Raw genomic sequence first — 12,245 nt, 5'->3', positions numbered from 1 at the left:
AAAATTAAACATTCTTACTTGACATAAAATATAGAAAATTAAATCATATACTTTTCAAGTGATTGGAATTATTAAATTTTAAAGCCACTGTTTAAGGCCCACTGATCATCGCTTAATTAGTTATCGGTCTTGATGAGTTTAGGCAAATAACTTAAAATTGTACAAATTGTTTTAAACGTAATCCATCTTTTGCTACATATCCAGTGTCCAGTTTACCAGATAATAGAATTAAACCCTCCTTGCCTTTTCAATTCACAGGCATTAATTATGCCGGACTATGAAGATTTTTTCGAGGAAAACGATTTTCCTACGAGGATCAAAAATTTTAAAATAATACATTTGTGTTTTTGTTTGTTTTAGCACAAAAGCAATTCACTTAGAATTGATATCCAGTCTAACAGAATGATTTTATCTTGTCTCAAACGATTTACTTCTCGACGAGGAGTAGCTTCAGTATTCAGATAATGGTAGCACATTTGTTGGAGCTAGAAATGAATTAAAAGAATTTGGAAAATTTTTGTTACAAAATGAAAATGTGATTACTCAACATGCTTCAAACGACAATATTCATTGGCATTTTATACCCCCATATTCACCCAACTTTGGTGGACTATGGGAAGTAGCAGTAAGAAGAACAAAACATTTTTTAAAGCGAACAATGAACAGAATGACCTAAAAATCCATTACTCCATCACATTTTCTAATTGGCCGTCCAATTACAATGCTTCCTGAACTAGACGTATCAGAAGTTCCGCCAACCAAGCTGTTTAGACTACAATCAATTCAACAATTATATCAGCAATTTTGGATAAGATTCACAAAAGAATATATTCATATACAGCTACGCTTTAGATATAAATGAAAAATCCAGGCTACTCCGCTTGCTGTTGGTACACTACACTCGATTAAGAATGATCAAGAACCTCGAGACAAGTGGCCAATGGAATGAATTCTACGTTTATTCCATGGAAAGGATGAAATCTCGCGAGTGGCAGAAATAAGAACAGTGCCAAAAACTGTAATCCGTTCTGTGAGACATTTGTGTCCTTTGTCCAAGACACAGTGAATTAAGAATTTGTCCTACTGTTAAATTCAGACAATTCCATTTTTTCCTTTGTATTAATATTTTGTATTTTTTTCTATTAATATTTGTATATTTATTTTAAAGTCCCTTCAAACGGGGGAGGTCAGTATACTTTAATTTTGTAGTACACCGGACTAAATTTGTATTCTGGCAACGCCGCCATGTCATTCAGGTGTATGACAGTGGGTCTAGGCTCCCTATACCGACACTACAAGAACATTGTACAAAACAATAAAAGTAAAGTAACGATCAAGTTCATTTCTTGTCAAGAATATCTGAATCATAATCTAAAATAAGATTCACCGGCATGCATACACCAAGTTTATAAGCACAGCCTATAAGAAATCACCAACAAACTACCAAGACAAGAGTTTCAAGGCTGCAACCTTCGCCATTAGCTTAATAATTTTAATTTCATATATTCTATGTTTTTATTTTAATATCCTGTGGGACTTTTTGTCAGCTCTTCTATCAGGCGCGGCCTCCTGCGAATGGCGGATACTTTCTGGGTATTCGTAGCACCGATACCCAGAAGGTAGCAGGGATACTTGCCGTGGAACAAAAACTGACACCTGGCAGTAGGTATAAAATGCAAAACCATGAAAATGGTGAATGATTTATGTTTAGGGTCGCTGCCTGGGGATCACCAGGGCACGCCTGGAGCCGGCGCTGGACGTGACAGCATGTATTTTAATATTAGTATTGTTATTATTATTAATATTACTGAATGTAAAAACTTCAATGTGTAAAGTTTATACGAATATATACGTAACATAGAGAGCACTGAACGAATGGAGATTAAAATTAAATATTTGAAAAGAATGGAAAAATATATAATAACTTCCGTAGTATGTTCCATATAGTAACTTTCATAAAAATTTGATGAGTTACTGAGTGCTAATTTCTTTTTTAGGATAACGATCTTTGTACAAATTATCTGCAAAGCTTAAAATGATCCCTATTCAGTACACATGCACCTGCAACTGTTTCATCGCCACGATTCACTTCGAATGCAGTTAAAATGTGATAATTAAACCTGCGCAGCGAAATCTCATCATAACTGGGGTTTGATGTATCTTGGCTTCAGTGTCGTCCACAAATTACAGTGCGAACAAATATTGTTTTGCAAGTACCATATCGATGAATTTGGGACGTCCAATGGCAAAGTTAGAACTAATAAAAGCCCTTGATTACAAATATAATGCTCATTATAGTCAAATTATAAATTTAGCGCGTCAAAATCGTTATTATACGCTCGCATGTCAGGTATTTTATGATACATTGATTTTTGAGGTTATAAGTAGTGATTTGAAATTTCTGACATTTCTTCTGTACCTGAGACAAACATTATCAAATTGGAATCGGCAAGGTGAGCGGAAGATCCGACAATGTGTTCCGACGTTACCACATAACTTTTGATAATATTTTCTGCAGTCGCAGATGAAAGTTCAGTGAGAAATAATTCCTGACAGACGGCGTATAAGATAGAAAAATATGTATCATTACAAAGTTTATAGTCATCAATGTGTCAAAAACAATAAGTAACCACCATATACATACGCATATATCGATTTGAAATTAAAACACTTCATCCGTATTAACGAAACATGAGTTTCCAATTATTTGAATAGGTATTTTAAAAGTTAGTTGCATGTTTTAGGTTCATATATTATATATTCACTATAACTTCTAACTATTAATGGATATGATTAAAGCTGAAAATGTAAATAAAGATGGATTTCAATTTCATAGTATATTATTACAAAATGACTAATAATTTTCGAGCGATTCCGAAAAATTATGTTGTGTGTATATATTATATAGAGAACCATCATTCTTAAACCATCATTACCATTATCGCCGCCCATCATGTCGACAAGCAAGTCATCGATTCTTATCAACATATGTCTCTAACGTACATAAATACCATAAATATGATCACAGTGGCGCTCATAGCGCCCTCTTCAGTCAATATATAATTATAACAGTCGTAACAAACATAGAAAAATAGACAAGGCTCTCGAAACAATCAGTCCTCATTGAACACAACTCGAGCAGCATTGACACCTTCTAAATACTTTTATTCTGACCCTGTAAACATCTTGTCTTGAACTGTTAACCCATTAATTAACAAAAAAGTAAATCAAGTTTGGATAAAAAATGGTACAACTTCGACTATACATGTTTTTAATTAAAACATACTTTTGTTTAAATTAATTGAAATATTTTGCCCACAATTAAAATTACATATAAAAGTATTAACAAAAATTAGTTCGAAACTCAAAGTAATCACAAATCATTTTTTATAAAAACAATTCAGTTTTTTATTTAATCGTTTATGGTTATTTCCGCTATTTTATCAGCTCAAAGTATACAGAATGCTGCAACTTTTCATGGAAAATAAGACCAAACTTACACAAGCTTACATAAAGGTTTTATATTCAAAGGTCGGTAGTGAAAGTTTAAGTTATAACGTAGCTAATTTTTATATTTATTCTTAACACTAATCTATGTTTAAAATATGAAAGTAATGATTAGTCACAAATACGCAAAAATAAAAAAAATGATATTTTACAGCATGTCAAACATCACAATTATTTACGATCAAAAGTCTCGTCACATATTCCCTTTCATTCTCAATGTTTTCTGCTTTCGGATTATCAAAATCGCACATTTCCCATGAAATGTCAAATTTCGCGCCAAATGATACATTTCAAGCTAAAAGTCATATGTCATGGGAAGAATCGCATTTCACGTCGAGATATCAAATTTAATGTCAAATAAGATATTTTGATAATCAGAAGAGCTGTATCCAAACAAGAAAACAGGGTTGGATCCTAATATGTATTTAGAAGAAATAATACAGGAAATTGGAATAATCAACGCTCAGTATATGGACGTGAGGACAGCTTCACATACCTTAACTCGATAGTAACTACTAGCAAAAAACATAAAATTCCGCTCAAGAAACATCCAAAGAATTAAAGTTATTATATAAAAAACATTGCTGGGACCGGTCCTCACATATGGAACAGAAGGATGGAATCTAATGGAGAAGGATGAAAGACTTTTGGAAATATTTGAGCGTAAAATACTTCGCAAAATATTACCAGACAATACGATTGCTAGAAAGCTAACCATATGAACACCTGTAGGAAGAAGAAATAGAGACCGACCGAAATTAGGTGGTTGGATGGAGTTTAGACGGATTTAGAAATATTAAAAAGCTCTCTCTCTCTCTCTCTCTCGCTCTCTCTCTCTCTCGCTCTCTCTGTCTCTCGCTACCTCTCGCCCGCTCTCTCTCGCCCGCTCTCTCTCGCCCTCTCTCTCTCTCACCCTCTCTCTCTCGCCCTCTCTCTCTCGCCCTCTCTCGCTCTCTCTCTCTCGCGATCTTTCTCACGCGCTCTCTCGCTCTCTCTCTCTCCCCCCCTATCTTTATAATTTTAGTTCATTAGTAAATGATATTTCCTATATGTTGCTAAAGCGGTCTTTTCTACCAAGAAAAGTAACAAATTCAAAAGTCACAGATAAATAGCTTCCGAACAACACAATATTGAGTTACTTTTTTGTTCCCAACTAGATCGACTAAACGACTTCAACGCTGCTCTATAGAATATCGTTGTCGAACTAATGCGAATATAAACGCGACACTGTTCTTTAAAGCTTGTAGATAAAGTAGATTGTTTATCCCGACGATCGTTAATTCAGGAACAGTTTATTTATAACTACACCTAAAAACTAAAAAAATAATTGCACTTGCATTTTATAGTGCACTAGAAAAGCAAAATAAAAGGGGAAGAGAAAGATGGAGTTTTAATTGGATGCAGTGGCAACAGCTTCAGCTTTACATGGTACATCATCCTGTCCTTTATGATCATTCGTGTTGGTGCTGTTTTTCTTTTTCTCTTCGGCACAGGTGTTGGTGTTATTTTTCTTTTTCTCTCCGGTACAGGTATTGCCACCTTCGTCGATAACGACATCAGTTACTGGCACGTCTCTGTAAAACAAAATATTGATATATTATTTATTTTCGGTATATTATATATTTGACTTGTAAAGTACTTTTGTATTATTATTACTATAATAATAAACTATCTATCTATCGTCTTCTTGGTGTGGCTATATGTGACAAACATTGACCATCATCATTGAAATATCTATATTATTTGAAAAAGCGCGGAAAAGCGGCACAGATGTTGTGTTGAATCAGGTTCTGAGGTTCTTTAACCAGGATGTTCTTCTTTCTGAAGATCGCTTTCCAAATATTTTTCCTTGCCAGGTGGTCTGCAGAAGAGCATACCTGGATTCATTCAGCATAATGTGTCCTAAGTACTGCAGCTTTCGAGATTTGCTGGTGATCAATACCTCTCAGTTCTTCTTCATCCTTCTGAGAACCTCCTCATTTGTGAATCAGTCAGTGCATGAGATCTTATGCATTCTCTGATATAGCTACATCTCAAATGCTTTTCATCTTCTGCATATATCATCGTTCAACGTCCACGATTCAACACCATAAACAAGTTCTGAAGCTATTTTCTTGTGGCATTTTAAAGTAATTACTATTTTATTGGGAATAAGCCACAATTGAAGGTTAAAATAATTTTATTGACGTTTCAATTTCTTGTAGGACTTGTAGGTCACCTAGGTTGTACGCAAATACTATGATCTATCTGCATATCTGATGTTGTTTAACCAGTACCCCTTTATTAGAAGATCAGAAATAAAATAGCCAGATCTTAGAGATAACCAGTACCCGTCTACTATTCGGGAAAAAGTGATCACATGAATATAGAGTCGGAGTAGTCGTAACACCCAAGGTTGTCAAATGCGTTACTAACTTTACACCAATATCAGAGACTGATTTTACTACAAGTACAAGCCAACTCTGTCAATATAAACATGATTAAGTTTATGCTCCCACTGCAAACAAAGAGGAGGAAGAAGCAATTGAGTTTTATCAGAAAACTAACAGTGTCATACAGAAAATTCCAAAACAGGAAGTTCTCATCACTATGAGAGATGTTAATGCCAAGCTTGGAGCTGAAAATAAGACGCAGCTTAAAGTTAGAAACGACAGAATTAATTATCACCAACATATTGCTACAATTACCACCTCGAAAGCTGTATACATGGAAATTCCCTTAAGACAGACCCGGTAGAATCATTAGAAATCAAATAGATTACATTTTAGTAAATATAAGGTTCCGAAACAGCTTCACGTGTGTGAAATACTTTTCCTAGAGCAGACTTGGAGATGGAACACGTTCCACTGGTGGGAATATTTCCAGTCAAACTCAAAAGCCAACAGAAAAGGAAACCACAACCATACGATATACATATCCTGAAAGACCTTAATACGAAAATGAGGGTCACGTTAAATGAGCAAGTGACTGTGATTAGAGACGAATCGAACGAAGAACAGAATATCAACCACACAGATGAGATCTATATAACAATAAGAAGGAAAATGAGAGAAGTGAAAGAAAAAGAAGCAATGGCAGAAATTGAGATTCTACAGTTAAAGTACGATAATCACAATATACATAGGAAGGTAAATACTCTCTAAATGACAAAAAAATGACCAGCATTGCCCGAATCAATATTTGATCTGTGCTCGCGCGTGTCCGTGGCATCAGTTAACATTTTTTATTGTACAATTTCCATTGAAGTGATGAAAAACAGAAAATTAACTGAATTAGTTCCAGAATATTCAGTTCTATATGATTTGAGTGATATTCTGAAGTATTTGAAAAAAACTTGTCTTTATCGTCTACTAACTCTTACTAGCTGACTGACTAATCATATATATAAAATCATACTGAGAGCCTGGAATGTGGAACAAATCCCAGAAGAGTGGTGTATTGGGATCGTTTGCCCGCTACACAAAAAGGGCGATGAATTAGAATGTAGAAACTATAGGGGAATAACCCTCCTTAATACAGCATACAATATATATATATATATATATATATATATATATATATATATATATATATATATATATATATATATATATACATCGGTTTAGAACGTCTTTCGACGTTGTCCGATACCTAAACACCATCTCTTCCTATCTTCGCAGTCGTTTGTTGTTAAATTTCTTTCGCTCATGGACTTGTTTACGCCGTGTTGCCATTCTAATCTGGGTCTTCCTCTTTTCCGTCGACCTATCGGTTGTCATTCTATTACTTTTTTGGGGAGTCTTGATGCTGGCATCCGTTGAACATGCCCATACCACCTTAATTGTTTCTTCTCTATATCTTGAGTTATGTTTCCTTCTATTCCCATACGTTGTTTTATTACATCATTTCTGATTCGGTCTCGTCTGGAAATACCTAAAGATCTTCTCATTGCATCCATCTCTACTGCTTCTATTCGCTTTTTGTTCTTTTCACTAATTCTCCATGTTTCAGCGCCATAAAGAAGAGTAGTTTTAATCATGGTCTCATATATATTAAATTTCCTTCCTTTCGTTATCTCTTTACTCCACAGTATACCATTGAGACATCCTAAGACTTTCTTTGCTTGAGTGATTCGTTTTTCTATTTCCCGTGTATCAGTTCCTGTATTGTCAAAGGCAACACCCAAGTAGTCATAGCTCTGACAGCAGGAAATATGTTGTCCGTTTTCGAGGTCTATGTTATCTGACTCGTTTCCAATACAAAGATATTTGGTTTTTGTTGTATTGACATTCATTCCCCAGTCGTTATATTCTTCTATCAGTTTTCTTAGCATGTACTGCATGTCTTCCCTGTCGGTCGCTAGCACTACCTGGTCATCAGCAAACTAGAGTGTATATATACATTCATTGCTAAGCTCTATACCCATCCTATGTACCTTTTTTTTCCATCTTTCCAATGCCGCTGCAACATATATCTTGAATAAGGTTGGTGAGATACAGCATCCCTGTCTCAAGCCTTTTGTAACCAGGAATTCTTCCGTTAGATATTTTCCTGTTTTTATCTGTGCCTTAGAGTCTCTATATAGTTCTTGTACAGCATTTATCAATGTGTGGTTGATGTTAGATCTTTTCAACGTTGTCCACAGTTTTGTTAAGGGGATGTTGTCATATGCTTTTTGCAGGTCTACAAAAGTAATATGAGTTTCTAGATTCTTAGCCGATCTTTTTTCTATTATTTGTTTAAGACAAAATACGTTATCGATGCACGATCTTCCTGCACGGAACCCGCTTTGTTCTTCCTCTGCATTGTGCTTATATTCTTCCTCGATCATATTTCTCAAAATTCGTCCATACACTCTGCTCAGGGTGCTGGTTACCGATATGCCTCTATAATTATTACAATTCCTTTTGTCCCCCTTTTTGTGTATTGAGGACATGTATGCCGTTCTTCATTGTTCTGGTACTGGGTGTCCATTTAGACACTGATTGATCACATAAGTTAATATTTCAAATAGTTTATGAGTTCCATTCTTAAGCATTTCAGCATAGATTCCCTCAGGTCCAGCGGATTTACCATTCTTTAGGGTCATTACAGCCTTCCTTACTGTTTCGATGTCTACCCTCGCTTCCTCTCCTTGTATATGTACTGACTGTGTTGGGGAGTTCGCTAGGTATTCTTGTCTTGTCTCTGTCAGCAAGTTTTCATAGTGATCTTTCCATTGTCTTGGTTTTATGGTGTGTATGTGTGCTTTGTCTTTTCCTGTATTTTTTACTGATTGTATAAAATTCCATACCTCTGTACATTGCTTCCCTCCGATGTATGTATTGATTTCTTGACATTTCTGATCCCATGTTTTATTCTTTTCTTGTTTTATCATTTTTCGTAGTTGTCTATCGGCTTCTTTGTAAGCTTGATGGTCTTCAGTATTTTTTGTATTTAGCCATTTTAGATGCTGTTCTTTTTTTCTGTTTTACCATATATTCGATTTCTTCGTTCCACCATATTTTGTTACTAATTTTGTTTTGCTGTGTCCCGAGTGTCCCCTTAGAGGCCTGGTGTAAACTAGCAATAATATTCTCGTAAATATCTGAAAATGTTTGTCTCTCTATTTCTCGTAGTTTTTCATCCAGTCGTCGTTGGTATAGCTGTTTAGTACTATCATTTATAAAACTATTGAAGTTGTACTTCGGAGTATCTACTGTCTGCAAGTCTTGCTTGTCTTCTAGGTTTTGGTCTCCGTGTATTATCTTAAGTGGGAACAAAATTTTCGCTCTTACTAAGTAGTGATCGGATCCACATGTTATTCCTCGGAGAACTCTTACATCATTCCACTGCAATACAGATTTTTGTTTACTAATAATATAATCGATGACTGATTTTAGATTGCGTGTTTGTTGAATCCAGGTATATCTACATATGTATGTCCTTATGTTTGTAGAATCCATTGCTAATTTTTAACTCATAGCTCTCACATAAGTGTATAAGTCCACCGCCATTATCATTAGTTGCCATTTCTCCAAAAGGTCCTACTACTCTACTGTTTTTCTGATATCCCGTTCTACTATTGAAGTCCCCAAGCATAATTATTTCTCTGTTTTTTCCTATGTTGTTAAGTATATCCTCGATTTTTTGAAAGAAATCTTCTTTCACGTTGATTGTTGCATCATCAGAGGGGGCATAAGCGGCTATCATGGTAATCTTGTGCCCATATATGTCTATATTTACTCTTAGGATATTCTCATCAATTGTTTCCCAGTCTGTGATATTATTCTTAAGTTTTTTCTTTATTAGTATTGATACTCCCCTAGCGGCTCTTTTATCTTTCGGGACTCCAGTGAATATATGTACATAATTTCCTACCATATCAGTGCCAGTTCCTTTTTTTTTTGTTTCAGTTAGTGCTATAATTCACATACTTAGGTGCCCTGATCACCAAGGAGAACGTCATGACGGAAGAAATCAAGCGAAGAATAATCCTAGTAAACAAATGCTATTTTGGACTGAGTAGACATATGAGAAGCAGAAACTTAAGCCAAAAAACAAAAATAACCATTTACAAAACCCTTATACAACCAGTGTTGACATATGGGTCGGAGACATGGACCATTTCCAAGGCAGATGAAAATCTCCTGCTTATATTTGAACGAAGGATCTTGAGAATAATATTTGGTGGCATCTGTGAAAATGGTATTTGGAGAAGGAGGTACAACTACGAGATATATCACAGATATAAACATATATTTGGTGGTAAAGACGTAGTATCCTTAATAAAAATAGGAAGACTAAGATGGGCAGGACATCTGGCAAGATCACAGCAGAACAACCCTCCTAGAAGAATTCTTATGTCACAACCTGTGGGAAGTAGAAGTAGGGGTAGACCAAAACTCAGATGGAGGGATGGTGTAGATGAGGATGGTAGACAAATAGGCGCAGCAAACTGGCAACAGTTGATGGATAGAACTGGCTGGCGTAATAGACTTGGGAAGGTCGAGGCTCTTTTATAGGGCTGTAGCACCAATGATGATGATGAACTCTTACTAGCACGTATAATTCTTCTTTTTTCTTTTTAAATTCATTGAAACGCTTTCCTTTTTTTGCTTTACTTCCAAACAATCAAATTTCTTTCCTTATTAATGTAAAATTGGTACCATAACTATTTATTCGACGGAAACGTTTTTAAATATGCCCTTAGCAGGTATATACGATTGCATTTAAATTTCTAGTTTTCCCACGTAATGAGTTGTAATTTGGTGTGAAAACTTCTGCCTGTGTTGTATCTGTCACATTACGTGATGAACAAGCTATATGCTGGTGTATATGAATAGTCCTTTACAAGTCAAATTCAAAAACGTACACCAATCGTTAAGACGTTAATAAAATTAAACAATGCATAGGCAAAGAGGAGCTAAAAGCTGGAAGATCTTTAAAAAATAATGAGTCTTTAATTATCTTGCCAGCAGCTAAGGTTAATGCAACTAATATTACCAATCATGTACATTGCTATTGCTACTAGAAGTACACTACTATTTTTTTTTAATCTACTGCAAAAGTGTACATACCCTCCATCAGTTTTGACAGTTAAAGCGACGCCCTGCGGTTTTTGTCCTTTGTTAGGTTTGTTAGTGTTACGTTTTTTGTTTCCCTACAAGGAAAAATATTATTAAACAACGTCGAAAAGTAAATTAGTCACAAAAAACTAATGTAAGGCAATTAAAGCTGTAGTATACACAGAAATGTCTATGTTAGAACGATAATGGCTTTCCTAAAATACACACTTGTCTAAGTGGTTCGTGTTGATTTTATGGGAGTGTGAATGAAACATACACTTATTTATAAATTAGTGCTTGTCAACTTTTAGACTTTCTTCCCCTTAAGAGTTAAAATTAGAAAAATATAATCAATGTTTCAATTAATAATATATATCGTCCAAAGGCGAAGAATTGAATACATACAATATTTAATTTACGAAGAATCCCTAAACAACAACAGGTTCTTATCGACCAGGTTCCGATGATAGCCGGAAGGCTGATAGACATGCTAGAATAGTAAGTTTTAATATATTTTAATCTATTATTCGATAAAATAGATAATAAATAACTCATATAATTTTACCAAGTCTAAACTTTTACCCAGATAGAGTTTCGAAATTATAATTTCGAAAAATTAAAATTTTAAATCTAAATTTTAAATAATATTTTTAAAATTGAATAAAGTAATTTTATTATTTATTTATCATTTTAATTATACGTGTAATTTTAATAAACACGTGGTGAAACTAGAGATGATTCAAATAAACAAAAAAAATATTTAAGAATTACATAAAACCGCTTAGTTAATAACCTTGTTATAGATTTTAATAAAATTCAAAAAAGTTTACATGTTGTTGAAACTCAAACCAAAGAAAAATGAAAGCCTCAGTTATTGAATAAAAAAGGGGGACTGGAAAGGTGTAACTACAAAAAGAGAAATCAAAAAGTACTTACATAGATTTCCTGGGCAACACAACACAAGAAGGTTCCTAAACTATTTAAATTTGGACGCCGTTTACAAGAATCTTCCTGCTGGATAAAAGAAAGGCTTTTCTTTCCTAAAAAATATAAAAACTGTTAGATTCTTTTTAAATAATGCTATACTTGGTTTAGGGAGAAACATTACATATTTATTATTATTTCACCATACAAACTTACAAATACAAATAATAATAACAAAATGCAAAAACAACTTACAATGGTGCTATCAAATTACAATAAACTCTAGAC

At 34.4% G+C, this 12,245-nt stretch overlaps 1 protein-coding gene across 1 annotated transcript in view; it reads right to left on the bottom strand.

Moving 5' to 3' along the window:
- Positions 1-3,254: 3,254 nt before the first annotated feature.
- The window catches only part of LOC140438760 (uncharacterized), a 274,926-nt gene continuing 265,935 nt past the window's right edge, over positions 3,255-12,245 (bottom strand). Inside the window, exons 12-13 of the mRNA XM_072528408.1 lie at positions 11,046-11,128; positions 3,255-5,081 (exon numbers count right to left, since the gene is read on the bottom strand). Coding sequence (XP_072384509.1) covers positions 4,898-5,081; positions 11,046-11,128 — 267 coding nt within the window. The 3' untranslated portion in view covers positions 3,255-4,897. The remainder of the gene's footprint in view (positions 5,082-11,045; positions 11,129-12,245) is intronic.

Source organism: Diabrotica undecimpunctata, chromosome 4 (assembly GCF_040954645.1).
Source record: "Diabrotica undecimpunctata isolate CICGRU chromosome 4, icDiaUnde3, whole genome shotgun sequence".
NCBI lineage: Eukaryota > Metazoa > Arthropoda > Insecta > Coleoptera > Chrysomelidae > Diabrotica > Diabrotica undecimpunctata.
This window is presented reverse-complemented; position numbering and strand designations above follow the sequence as displayed.